This window comes from Lepisosteus platostomus, chromosome 14 (genome assembly GCF_059453375.1).
Source record: "Lepisosteus platostomus isolate fLepPlt1 chromosome 14, fLepPlt1.hap1, whole genome shotgun sequence".
NCBI classification, from domain to species: Eukaryota; Metazoa; Chordata; class Actinopteri; order Semionotiformes; family Lepisosteidae; genus Lepisosteus; species Lepisosteus platostomus.
The window spans coordinates 5,766,859-5,781,559 of NC_142624.1; the positions used below are offsets into that span (position 1 = coordinate 5,766,859).

The following is a 14,701-nucleotide window of genomic DNA, read 5'->3' on the forward strand; positions in this document are numbered from 1 at the left end:
TAAATTTCTGATTGTATATAGAAGTACTCTAGGTCTCTGCCACAAATAGAAAAAGGAATTGCAGAAACAGATCATCTGAGCACTTCACAGGGAAGACCGATTGAGCAGATAAATGAAGTGGCATGACTCAGGGTTATTTATGAATCAAAGCTACAGCTACAGCACCCACTTTCTCTTATTGTATCTGAGATACAACTCTGCACCTAAAATCGCAAACCCCACTGCAATTAAAACCTAATGACGTCTGCGATATCGCAGATCTAATATTTCCAAAAAACAGGTTCTTTGCACACAAAATTAAAACCTGGATCATAGGTACAGATCTAAACCATTTAGCAAATGGGAAGAGTCTGTTTTTTATTTTAATGGAATTGCTTGTTCATTTTTTTTTTTGGTGTCTAGAAAAACATAGTTTCTTTGCTGCATTTTTTTAGCCAAAAATATATTAATAGGGCTATCTTATTTTTTTTGGACAGATTTTAGCTTCTCCAGTATAAAATCTGTTCCAATAGTCTATATAAACTCTTTTTTGATACCCAGGTAGATCCCTTGCAAGATTCTCATGTTTTGCGTTATATTTTCATTAAACATTTGAAAATGCCGTTAATACTTGAGAGCTCTCAAACTTTAAATGAATACTAATTCAAGCTTAAGACATGTAGATAACTACGAAGGACACTGTAAAGTCCGCAGATATAGCTCAGTATGCCCATTTCATGTGAATCTGAGATATATTGGTATTTTGGGAGATGTGTTTGAACAAGTCATGTTGTGTATGCAAGGTCCTTGAGTTAGTAAAAATCCAGATGCCTTTTTATTTGAAGGCCGGAGTTTCTGTCCCGTTTCGTACAGCCAAATCAGGACAATCAGATGTGTTCAGTCTTGGTTTCCTTCCTGGATTAAAGCCAGTTTCCTGCTCTGTTACCATGCAGGCTGGTATCCTTGATGTCTGCTAGTCTGGAAAACAATTACAGTACACTTTCTACTGCAGAGACGGCAACATGTCTGTCTGTGGGTGTTGGTCCAGGGTTTTTATTTATATGGTTTGATGGTACAGAAAGTTCTACATTATATAGATTCAGTGTTGATAAAAATTAGTTTCATTTTCCTGTGACTGTAGGGGTAAAATATTGCATAGTCCATTTGCAATTTTGACTGTGTGATAAGTGGCAGATTTTCTAACCAGAGATCTCAATTTAACTTCAGGTTTTCCCAGTTTAACTGTGTGTACCGAGTTTTGCATATCACATCTGGTGAGACCAGACTACCTGGCACTTTTTTCAACTGGTTGAACAGTAAAAGGATTAATTGGAAACTAGTCTGGGAAGCAGTGAAAAATTGCACAAAACAGCTGTCTGTCTGGTTTTCTAGAAGGCTGTTTCTAATTTGTTGTAAAGGAAACAAATGACTTGACTTTTCCTGTGCGGTCAAAAATGTGTATTTTCCCCACTCCTGAGAAAGCTGGATATATGTGTTTTAAAAATATAGGAGAAGTCTTTTTTTTCTTCAATTTTAAGTTAGAATTTGCCAATATGAAATGATACTATGAAACCTCAGTTGACCAGAGGTGTTAAAGATGTAGAACTGTACTTGGGAGATTAAAAAAAACAAACATACAAGAAGATATATAGGGTTGCCATGCAACAGTGACCCTAGTGACTGGCCTAGTGTCTGTAAAATTGGAAGTGTTGTCAGGGAAATCCATATCTCTCGGTCAATCACTGTTTAGTTTGCTTCTCTGCAAAGAGGAAAGCTCCGAGACATGCATATTTCTGAGAAGGGCATATTTCTGAGTAAAGTGGACATAGCTCACATCCCACAGGTGCTAACACTGGGTCTATAGCCAAGTTGAGAAACAGTTAGCCATTTCCAACTAGTACAAAAGGGAAAATACGTGATTCCGGTTTATAACATTTAGCAACCGCAAAACAAATAAGACAGTGTTGTTAGATGTGAATACAGGAAAATAAGATGTTTTTTTCTTTGGACAAATGAGTATGTAGGTGGCACTGTAGTTGCACGGCTGTTCTTGAAATTTTTTATATAAGACAGCACAGCAGAATTAAGTATTCCGTCATATAGGAAACAATAAAAGTAAATTGTTCAGTTCTTAATAAATACAATCGTTCTATACAAGCATAGTATGTACAGGCTGTAAATCTTTTTTTAAGAAAAAAATGCACATTTATCACAAAAAGCAACATATAACTGAACTAGCCGTGTACACATTAACTCACCTTGCAGGCAGTGAAAGGGTATGAGCTTTCGAGAAGCGTTTCAGTTTGGAATCTGAGTAGATGTCTTGTAGTATGAATGTATAATGCTATACCAGGAACACTCTCTTACCGAATGTAACAGTGGTTTTCATGAACAACATGGGTGGCTATGGGGAAACTTTGCAAATTAACCTTTATTCTTTTTTTCCGTTTCAGTTTTTTCGATCTGTGCAGGCGACATGCACTGAACTTCTGAAAGTGATCGAGAAGTATCAGCAGAGGATAACTCGTGAGTACCCGCCAGGCCAGGCGCAGAAAAAACATTTATTGCTACGATGAGCATTAGAGGGTAGGCGGGTTGGTCTCCATTAGAGAATACTGGAGTCTTGTGGGATGTAGATTGATTCAGCAGACTTTGTGTGAATTATGTTGAGAGATGAGTAACAGGATGCTCTGATTAACATTCGGTAATGGTCTTCATTAATCAAGTATTTAAGATCTGGATTTGTTCAAACTGTACATTAACCTTGACTAGAGATGCATGCAACCTTAACCTGAAAGAAATCTAATTTGTAATAAGAGGGTGTAAAGTAATTTTGTCCAAAAGTGTACATTTTGTTTTTCTAAATCCTGTTTAGTCTTTAGCCTAATGGGGTGTTTTTCTCAAAAACTGTCCCACCCACATTCTTGAATTCTAGTTTTTGGCCAGATTGCTGCAGAATTTGTCCACTGACATGAACTTTCCTAATGTAACTACTTGTGAATTACATGGAAGTTCTAGTGAAGTATGTAAACAGAGGGGTGAACACCATCTGGTCCCTTCCACTGATGTGAAAATAGTACAACAAATTTACAGAGGGAATGGCGAAGGAATGTAGCCATTCCTTAAGGAAGAGGGATATCATGTAAGCTAGAGGGGACAAAAGATTTCTTATAAATGTTTTTAGTTGAATATCATATAAGATATGAGTGTCCAATTGGCTTCCTCTTGTTTATAGCCTTTCTTTTCATCTTTCTTCATTTGATCTTTAAATCTTTCAGAAGAAATAAAAACAAACCCATCAGATTTTCTTGGCTGTAGTTGATTTATAATTCGAACGACTGCTGTCTTTTTAACCTGCAGCCTTCACAGTTTTCTCCTGGCTTGCTCACAGACTGTCTGAATACATTTCTGCGTTTGCAGTTGAAATAACAGAGGGCTGGGGCATTTAAATTCACATCTCCTCGACTTTGGAACTACATGTCACTAAGCATCGCAGAATCACTTTTAAAGGAGCACGGAGAAGCCCAGTTATTAAGAGAGGCGGTTTATTAGCTGTCGGCCTTCTAGGTTGTGAATTAAAGTGTGCAGTACTTTGAGATAATCTTGAAATCGAGATTCCACTCGACAGATTTAATAATTTCTCTCTTTGCTGGCAGATTTATCCCAAGAGGAAAATGAATTGGGCTTGTTCCTGCGATTCCAGGCCGAACACGATAAAACCAAAGCGGGCAACATGATGGATGCCACTAGCAAGGCCCTCTGTACTTCAGCAAAGCAAAGGTCAGCTTGCCGACATTCAATGTCTTGAAGTCAATAAAACCTTCCATTTTAGAGCAATGCACTTTACTTCCCGGTTTTGCACATTATTTATTCTGAGTGTTTGAGGTGAGATGCTCCACAGATAACACTGGGTCTTGGGTTTTCAGTGTTTGAAAGGACAGAAGGTGGTTAAAGGCAAAGGGACAGAACGTTATGGAAACATCTGCCTCATTTGACTGCATGCACTTCGTCTTACGGATCTGCATAAATGGACGATTTAAATCACTTAGGAAGACAAAAAAAGGCCAATTCTGAGATGACGTTTGGGCTACCGTGATGTTTTGATGAACTTGTTCTAATTGTGGACAGGCTAGATTCAAATTCAGAGCCCTATCTCTAATTGGTAACAATGACCATCTAACACTGAGACAAAGAGAACAAGGAGCAAAGGGAAATATAGCAGACCCCTTTCTTTTTTTCCTTTACTACTTATTATATGTATTTAACCACTCAGACTAGGACGTTATGTGGGATGGGGAGCAGATTTTAACGCTGTCTGGCCCTAACATAATTTCCAGGCATTTTAGGGTCTTTGGATGTCTTTGGCTAGAATGAGGCATTGTCTCCTGTATTTATTAGTTCACACTTACCAAAATGCCAAGATTTCCCTTAATTCTGGTTCTGTGATCAGCAGTTCAAAGGCTAAGGTAGAAGCAGCCAAGATTTGTCCTGATGTTGTTACTTGTTTTAATTGGGCCTGTGGCACTGGCTACTGTTCCAGGTAATGCTGTGGGGTGTTTAATGTCTGTTTTCTGAATCTGACACGCATCTGAAAGCCCACACCTTCTGCTGTGGGTCCACATGACTTCCATAAGCTCATTGTGTTTCTTCCAGCTTAGCGTGCAAGTAGGTGGGTGTGCCAATTGTATTGTTCTGCTCGCTTGAGACAACTTCTGTTTGGTGTGTAGGAGTATATTTCACCTTCACTAAGTGGCTAGTTTGGTTTTAATGCAGGGAGATTGAAGATGCGCTTGTGGGTGTAAAACAAAAATGATCAATTATCAGCTGTTTTTAGGCATGCAAGCCATCAGTTTCATTCTAGATGTTATCAGGCCTTCTCATTAAGGTGGTGTCGTTGGTTACTTGAAATGTGCCACATCTGTAGCAGATTCCTGTAGGCCACGTGGTGATTTTCCTCGAATCTCTGGATTTAATAGTCGGGAGTGTTTGTGTTTATGCGAAAGCAGGCCTTGGACCAGAAGTACCTTTTTATTTTCCCACAGAAAAGGACCACCCAGAGAAACTAAAATTAAAGATATCGCATAGATTGTTGTCATGCATGAAGCTGCTAGCCATAACAATTAAAATGTTCTTTTTCATACCGTTGGCTTGGCAGATATGGTCTCTGTTTAAACAGAGCAGGCGGTATTGCCTGCACTCTGTTTTAGTTCACATCCTTATGTTTTGCATGCTAATTGTATTTTATCTTGGTGGAAGCTTTGTTCCCATAAGCCCGAGAGAAATAACATCTTCCTCCATGTGACAGAAGGTGTGTTCTGTGTTTCAGTCTTAGCCTAGAACACTAGTATCCACTGCTGGAGGTCTGCCACATGTTCTGGATTACATACCAGACTCTAATTGACACTTAATGAATAAATAAAGGACTCTTAATGACTTGATGTGAATCACTTGTGCACTTTGTTGGTCTGTGTTGCCAGGTCTGTATTAGGTCTTCATTAATTGATGTTTATCGGTTTCCTATAAAACCTGGTGAAATATATACAGTAGTGTTTTCGGGACCAGGAGTGAATATTGCTGGCCTAGATAAGTATCCTCTAGCTTTCTGTTTCCAATATGGGAGCCCCAGTCCAGCAGTTTTATGGAACAGCAATCATTTGTCAAGGTCTAAGAGATTATGTGCACTTTTGTTCTGATCAGTTCAGCAGGTGATTTGTTAACTTTACAGATCATTTGTATCCAAAAATGTGGAACACCTATGAGTTCCACTGTAAAGGACACAGTTCCCTTCAATAAATACAGTTGGTTAATTAATCACTCTCCAGAAACAGGTGAACCGTAGGAACAGTTGGATGGGAGCTTTTTATTCTGGTGATGGTTCTGGTTAAAAAAAATATGTTTTATCTCAGAAACCCCCGTTTCTAGACGATACTTAAATTTGTTCACAAATCCTGTATCTATGCATTTACTGGAAATGTACTTGAAACATTCTGGAATGTCTCTAAATGCACAAGACTTGTGTTGTGGCAGTGTCTCTCTGCTGAATGTTGCGTAGGGGGTGTTGGAAGATAACACTAAGTAGTGCACTTTAAAGAGGAGTTGATGGTGTGCAATAGCCTAATTTTAGCACAAGCAAGCAGACAAGTCCATTTTGAGAGAGATGGAAGGTTCCACTGCCTACGTATGTGTTTTTGTGGTTGTAGTCGGATATATCTTTTCCATTTTTTAAACAATGGCATTGACTTAGACATTGTATTTGCAGAAATTAATTATATACCTGTACGATTAAATTATATACATTTATAATATTTATAATAGTCAAAGTTTGTAATATAAAGTACTATCTTTTTTATCTGTCAGTCTACAGATAGACATGAAACATAACGTTGTAGTTCTTTATTCTTTTTTATGATAATTCCCTTTGTCATATTAACTCAGGGCAATGATTCATTAGTTTAGCCCAATTCATGGAAAAGAACCTTAATTTATAACTTAGAATATTGAAATTCAGAGTAAGTAGTAATCAGTTCTGTTTGGTATTTAGACAATACACACCTTAAGCTTAAAAAAATAAATAGAAAAGATGATTGCATGAAGGTTGTATGGGTGTTTTCCCACACTGTGAAAACTGAATTATGTTGCTAACTACAGCATGTGTAATTAACCTGGTAAGTTAATTTGATTTTGGGAAAACAGGTCCTGGTGTGACTGTCTGTCCTATGATGGACTGGTGTCCTGTCCAGGGTGTACCCCACCTTGTGCCCCTTGCTGGTGTAGGCTCTGGCACCCCTGCAGCCCTGTATTGCAAGGCGGAGCGGTGGCTCTGTGGCTAAGGATCTGTGCCTGTGGCTGGAAGGTTGCCGGTTCAAATCCCGTGGCCGGCAGAGGAATCCTACTGCTCTAGGGGTGCCATATAAATGGCTGACCCTGCGCTCTGACCCCAAGCTTCTCTCTCCCTGTCTGTGTGTCTCATTGGAGAGCTAGCTGGGGTATGCGGAAATATATTTCTTAATGCAAGAAATTGTAAAGGGTTAATAAAGTGATGTTATTATTATTATTAAAGGAGTTTAGAAAATGGATGGATATATAGTCAGATCAGATCTCGGTTCTTGAAGACGGAGCCTTGCCTGCGGCCAATCCGTGTCTTTCTCTCCCCCCCTCACTTCGGTTGCAGGCTGGCCCTTTGCACTCCGCTGCATCGGCTGCACCAGGAGGTGGAGACGTTTCGGCGGCGTGCCATCTCCGACAGCCTGATCACGGTGGAGCGCATGGAGAAGGCCCGCACCGAGTATCGGGGCGCCCTGCTCTGGATGAAGGACGTGTCCCAGGAGCTGGACCCCGACACGTACAAACAGCTGGAGAAGTTCCGCAAGGTGAGCAGAGAGATTGAAGGGTCCCTAGTCTCACACCAGTGGGCCAGTGGGCCTGCACGGATCTTCCTCTCCTCGATCTAGACCACACAGTCCAGTTAGTCTTCACGTTTTCGGATGAGCAAAGTTTAAAGTGGATTTGAGCCGTATTTGTGGAGAAATGGTGCAGTTCGAAATGAAACGAGCATTATCTTCCAGACCAGCCAGAGTAATATTTCCAGGATCCATAAAGCAGATGAATTATTCCTTTGTTTTCTTTTGGTATATTTCGGGTCTGTCTAGGGCTCATCCACTGGCTGTACTCAACTTTGATCCTGGCTATTCAGCAGATGTCCTGAAAGCCCTGTGAATGTGGCGTTACAGAGAGTGGAATGCTTGTAAGCTGTTAGGAACATTTCTTGGTAATAATGTAGCTGTGTGGCAGTAGTATTTTAAACTCAGATATATATATATACATGTGCAGGAAAAATTCTGTTAAGTTTTGCGCAGTGAACGTCGCATTCAGCCAATCACTATTTCAGTGGTGTCCTATGCTTCAGTCGCTGAGACACGGTGACATCACCATATGAGTGGGTAAATTACATTAAATTGTACTGCACTGGAGATATGCATCCAGTGGTCATGAAGCTGATTGTGCAGTCCCAGAGGCCAGTGCAGTTCAGTCTATTATCAAAAAAGCTGTTTAGCCAACCTGACTTGCAAGGCAGCACTGCAGCCTCAACAGGATGGACTCTGGCCCATGATTCTTGAGCGCACACTCTTTGAAGACGGCAGTTAACCTAGACAGCCTGCCTCTGGAATGTGGGAGCACCAGGAGAAATCCCAAGCGGATATGAGGAGGGCATGCAAAACTCTCCAGTCCAGAATTGAACCCAGAACCCAAGAGGTGTGAGGCAGGTTAGCCATCTGCCATGCCTCTGTGCCACCAGCTGCTGTGTTTGTCTGAGGGAATTATCACAGCCACAAGATCCAAGTCAGCCATCAGGTGCAGAAGCACAGAAACAGTCAATTCGATTGCATGAGACTGTGTGCATAAGATATTTTTGGTTAGTGCTTCATCCTTAGCGTGTATTAAAAGAAATGAATCCATGCATACATCCAGAATGCTGTTGGGTTTCTGCAACACTCCAGGTATATTTTTGCTCTGCTTTGACTGGCTGGCTCTATGTTGTCACAATGTCAGACATGTTCCCTCATGGGGTGTTACCCTACCCAGCCTTGTTTTTAAAACTGGGGAACATTTCAAAGGAGTGACACAGTGATGCAATGGTCAGAATTACTGCCCTGCTGCGCTGTGGCCCTGGGTTCGATTCCGGACTTGGTGTGCTATCTGCGTGGAGTTGGTGTCTTCTGGATGTTCCCGACCAGAGTCCAAAGACATACTGGTAGGTTCAGGGGATTCTGGGAATATTGGCCCTGGTGTGAGTGTGTGTGCCCTGTGATGGACCGATAAACTGGTCTTGGGCCTGTTACTTACTGGGATAGACCCTGGCACCCCTGTGACCCTGAATTGCACAAAGCAGGTAGAAGATGGATGGAACATTTAAAAGACAGCTGAATAAGGCACAACATGGAGAGCCATGTGGAAAAAAAAACACATTTTTAACTGTTGATCTGGCCTGTCCGTTTCACAAGTACAGCTTGATACGAGGCCTTTGTTAAGAATAGTTACGTGTTCTTAATTGCTGATCACAGGGCAAGGAGACCTCTCTCTGGTTATTTAATGCATTAGTTCATCACCTTAACTCCAGACTCCCCCTGTGGATAAACACAGCTCACTGTTTCTGGCTCTGCAGCAAAACGTCGCGTTTGCAATGAGCAGGAAATGGCTGAACTGAAAAGAAAAATATCTTGCCCGTGCTCGGAGAAAAAGTTCATGCAGCGAAACATCCAAACATGGCTAGACTGCTTCTCCCCTGTAGCTTTTAATTTTTATTTCCTGTGTGCACAGTTGCTAGGGAGTAGAGGATTTCTTCTACGCCATAAATAGACGAGAGTTCAGACCAGGAAAAACAAAAGGAGGCCAGAGCCTACTGTCCTCAGGCGGATTGACTTTTGCTTTTGACATCAGGTGACATTTTGTGACCTGACCAGTTTTTCTCCTTTCTCCCTATTCCTGCGTGACCCCCTGACAGGAAAACAATTTCTCTGGACGGAAGAATGAGATTATTTCTCCCCTTAAAAGCGAGAAGATAAAAAATAAACAGTATTTTGGCTGTCGAGCCTTCTTTAAGCTCAAGCGCTAACACAGCTGTTGTGCTCTCACATTGATCACATGGATCAAGTCTACCAGAGAACCTACTTCAGAACTGGCAGTTAAACACAGTGTGTAACTTAAGAATTTAAGCAGAAATTAAGAATTTCCACTTTGGTGGAAAAAAATAAATTAACTGAAAAGAACAACTCTTTGCCCAAGGAGTCAGAAGCCTGGGAGAAGCTGTCTGTTCAAGTTTTTGAAGCTGACATTGTGGAATCCTTCTAGAAATAGCTGGACAGTTTTTTTTACTAGTTAGCAACTCGCTGTACAAGTATTCGTTTGTTCTTGGGTGTGCTTATCTTTGGCAGGATACATTGCCTGGGTTTTTTTTAATGTGGATATTATCGTTATAACTTTACTCAGCGGTTTGTTTTTGCGAGTCTGTTCAGTATCTTCTCAGCTGTGTCACCTTGAAAGACCGATGATAAATGGTTGAGATTAGATAATAACTAGCAGGGAACAGTACGAGTGCATTTGACTCCATATCTGGTCCTAACTGCAATTAATAAAACAGAATTACCTGTAGAGATGTACCTTAGTAACACTTGGCAGCAGAAACAATCTTTTTAGCCCAGCAAAGAGGGTTTAATGAAAAGCTCTAACGTTTGTGGACAATTCAAGTTTAGTGCGGTTTATCTACAGTAAATTCTAATTTAATTTAGATAATGACCAGAGTATGTAACTGATGAGCGGTGCTATCCACATGGTCTTCTCACAACTTATTTTAACCTACAAAAGGTTCTGGATTGTGCAAGAATTGCTTTCAATTATCTATAGTTCATTTGAAAATACTAACACTATACAGTCCTGGGATGATTCACATCAGATAAAATACAAAAGGTTTAGCATGTATGTAGTTTTTATGTAAAGGGACTCCCAAAATCAAACCATATTTGCGCCGAGACGTTAGTCAAATGTTGTCAAATCTGAGAAGCATTAACTGAACCTGCTAAAAACAGTCCCTGTGACATTCAGTCCAAGGCAGCTTAAATGGAGATTGTCAGGCATAACTCAGCTCTAAATGTTAACTCATGGTGCCAGTCAGTCATTTCTCAAAATGGTTTGTATTCCAAACAGTACACCAGACTGGCTTCTGTAAGGACTTTGGCTGTCTGCCTCACCTGTCTAAGTTCAGTTTCAGTTTCATAAGGGATGAGCCAGTAGGAGAACAAATTAGACTATGGAGGTCTCAGTATGAATACTGCCCAGTAAGATTGCTTTCTTCTTGATAAGAGCTTTGTAACTGGAGACCGTCTCCATCCTTGCAGAAAATCCCACTGAGCAGTGCAAGTCTGTATTCACTCCAGCTAGGAGCTTGGACTTGCTACTTGATCCTTAATAGAAAATTACGAAATTCCATTGTAATTCAAAATCACTGATACCTTCACTTTAGATTTAGCATATGAATTACGTGCCTCTGTGTCTAGTGTCATTACTCTTGGGGAAACATAACAAGGAACATTTTTGTGGTGTAACCTCTAGGTGGGAGCATTTGCTTAGAAATGCTCGGACTTGCTGTTTGAGAAGGGCCCAGCAGCACTCTTTACTTGAGCTGCCTTAAGACAAATTTAAGTTCACAACAACAGAAACCTCTGAAAACAGTGCAGACGTTCTCAATTCTAAGAACAGAGGTTAGATTTGAATTGTAAGTGGCAGAAATGTGTTGTGTAAATGAAATGTCTCTTTTGCTGCAGAAACATTGGTTGTTTCAGCTGAATCCCATGTGATAACAGGAAGTCCAAGAGGGAACATTTTGGCACAGTGTCTTAAAATGGTAGTTACCAGCTGATCTGTTGGCCAAAACAAACAGCCTGAAGTGTACTGTCTAACTTGATGCTCAAAGCTGAGCGAACTGAAGGAAGCATTAAATTCAGAATCAAAGGTGTGAAATATTATTAGTAAAAACCACAACCGGACAGTTACTCAGCTACTCCTGAGATACAAAGCCTAGCACACTGAAATGTTTCTAATTAATACAGCTGTATATTGGAAATCACATCACACTAAAGGGCATGTTGTTTGTTTTTTAAGGTTATCCGAAAGGTTTTAAAGTGTTTGATAAGCTTCAGGCAGTCTCTCATAGCTCATGTGCTACGTTGATCAGCTTTTCTGATCAGAACCATGGTTCTCAAATTTCTACTCCAGTTTGGAAATTATTTGACAGCGAGGTTTAATATTGTGGTTTATAAAAACAAGGCTTAGAAACCTGTTCCAGATACTCACAACTCTTGTGTTAAGTGTTTTTTTTTAAGTTTAATCTCAATTAACAAAATAGATTTCCTTTATTTTCAGTGTGTATATACTTGAATCAGATCTTTTCTTCACGCTTTTGTGTTCTAAAACAACTTCTGTATCGAAGAGATTTAGTTCTTTACCTTTCCATGTATGGTGCATGTATGATAATTTGCTGAAACTAGGAATTGTTCTTGTTGCTAGTCTTTGATCTCTTTTTTTCACTGCGTGAGCCTTTTGTGGTATGGTGTCCAAAGTTTGAACAAAATAGTCTACGAGAGATCTTTCTAGTGCTTTATAAACCTTAAGCATAACTTCCCCCAGTATAAATTCCACATTTATACCTTCTTTGCTTTTTTGTTGCTTCCTCAAATTGATGAAAACATAAAACTATGTGCAGTTCTGATTTTGTTTAAATCTCTCTGTATTTCCCTTGCAGTGCTTTCTGTTTACTGCTCACCCAAATTTTGACAAATAAAATACTTTACTTTATCAGAATGGAAATTGTTTATGTAGTTCAGGAAGATGCCCCAGATCACTGCCACACTACGGTTTATATCTTGTCTCTTTAGACGTTGTGCTCCACGAAATGATGTCCTGTATCCTGTTTCCCACCAAGTTCATTTCTGTGGCTTTTATCGAAACATGTTTTTACCGGGGACCTTATCAAAAGCTACACGTATCATGTTGTATGCTTTCGCTTGATCAATTATTGCTTGTTTGAAAAATTTGAATAAGTTGAACAAGACTTTCCCTTTCTAAATCCGTGCTGGGTGTCTCTTAAAATGCCAGATTTTTCTGAGTGTCTTTTTAAATTTAGCACTGTCGTTTTCACATTTTTACCCGTTGTATTGGTAAAACTTAGTGGTCTGCACCTTCGTGGTTCAGCTCCTCCTTGGTTCACCTTTTTTAGGGGGTATTGGATGCTGAAGTCATTTGTGAGTAGATTGCATGTCCAGCACGTGGTCAAACTAAGCACTGCTCTAAAACTGAAAAAAAACTAAAATGAGCTCCATGGAAGTAGGAAATTCCACCTTGTTTGGTTATGAGTGATTAATGTCATCTGTCAATCAAATTCCAGTAAAAAATATGGCAGTCAACAGTTCAGTTGAAATACAGGCATTAGGTGATTCCTGTTTGTTTGATGATTCAGATTTTTGTGGTTTTAACTATCAAACTGAATCAGCCCACAATGTGTATAAAGGCGTGTCATGTTCAAGCCCTAATTGTGATCTGTGCATGAGTTGTTGCTGCTGAGTTACCAGACCTTCAGCCTTATCGGATTGACACAGAGCAAGAACATTCAGGGACTGTGGGTTTTAACCTCCAGGTGAAAAGACCTTTGTCTTCAAAACTGACCTCTAAAGTGAGCTGTTAAAGCTGTAGAATCTAACATTCCAGAAGGCTGAAGGCACAGTACATAGGAAGATGGTCTTTTCAGAACCGTCGGCTGTGAAATCTTTATTCCCCTCATGCCCCGTCTGGGCTGTGTTTAGATGAAGCTTTGTTTTGTTGGTCTCCAGAGCCAGACAGCATGCCTGTTGAGCACTCTCCTTGTGCTCGCTGAAGAAGATAAACATGGGGAAACAGCTGCAGATACGGTTGATTGTTAGCTTTCTGTGTGTTCTAGTTTAAACTGAAGTTCAAAGCAGCAAAACTCTGGGCATCGCTGTTTTTTTGTGTGCGCCACAAGCAAAAAGGCTCCATTATGGACGAACAGGTGCACATTCTGAATCTGTAACATTTTATCAAATGCGAGTTTGAAAGCACGCTCTCAAAGGTAGAGACAGCTTAGCTGAAATACAGTCATTCACACCTGTGATGCTTATTTCTTTATAGCCAAGGAAACATTTTACTACAAAGCACCTCAACAACCGACACGACAACCAGGATGACCCATGTGGAAACCTATCTGTACCTTCACCACAATCCACCTTTGACCTGAATTAATTTGGAAGACTTAGGGCTTACACTTCTTCTCCTGGTTTGGGTTTAAGGATCCTCTTCTGTTGGAAAAAACCCACGGATTTCATGGAATGTGTTGTGTTTGTAGTTTAGGACCCCCTAAAGTTTATTATCTATGCATAACTGTGGACTAAAGGGTTTATTACAGTAAAAATATGTGAATACATCCTACTCCCAGTGTAATAAAATGATAAAGGGAGTTAGTATTACCAGATTCCCTCAGCAGACAACACAAACAAGAGTGATGCAGGTCAGGTGGGTGAGAGGACTGTGCACGAAAGAATAAGGTTAAAAAATACTAGTTTTTTTACCTTTGTCAAAAAACAGGTTAGGAATTAAAATCCCATGAATATCACTTGCTCATATTTCGACTTTTTCCATTTCAGTTGGAAATGAAAAGAAAAAAATAGCCTGTTAAATCATCGTTGCTGGGGCTCCTTCCAGTGTTGCTAAGTGTCACCCAACAGAGTTTCACAGTTTAGCTTGGAGTGCTGCTGGGATTCCTTCAGCGCTTTTAATATTGTTGTGACTTGAGCCAGCAATTTAGTTAATTTTCTCCTTTTTTCCTTGTAAAAGCTTCAAACACAAAAACCAAAACGGACTAAGCAACTCATTTAACGATGCCAGTTCACAACAGTAAGAGACATGCACATACAGTATACAGTCTTTGGCTCTTATACCCCTAGAGATGCGAAACAAAAATGATTTAAAGGCGCAAGATTTGCACTGTTGACCCCGTTTCAGACGTTCTTGTTTTTTCAAGAAGTTTTCCCTTAGCCTGGGATAAGATCACCCACGCACGGTGCTCTCATCGGAGTTTCTCCAGGCTGTGGACTTTTGGAAGCATCCAGACGTGCTTCATGTGCAGTGTACTAATCTGTCTGCTGCTCTGAACAATGCT

General features: G+C 40.2%; 1 protein-coding gene across 5 annotated transcripts in view; it reads left to right on the forward strand.

The window, feature by feature from the left end:
- ical1 (islet cell autoantigen 1-like) overlaps positions 1 to 14,701 on the forward strand; it is a 43,523-nt gene that overhangs the window by 7,437 nt on the left and 21,385 nt on the right. For all 5 annotated transcript variants that reach the window (XM_088606709.1, XM_088606708.1, XM_088606711.1 and 2 more), the window contains exons 5-7: positions 2,433 to 2,505; positions 3,636 to 3,759; positions 7,151 to 7,349. In XM_088606709.1, coding sequence (XP_088462835.1) covers positions 2,433 to 2,505; positions 3,636 to 3,759; positions 7,151 to 7,349 — 396 coding nt within the window. The remainder of the gene's footprint in view (positions 1 to 2,432; positions 2,506 to 3,635; positions 3,760 to 7,150; positions 7,350 to 14,701) is intronic.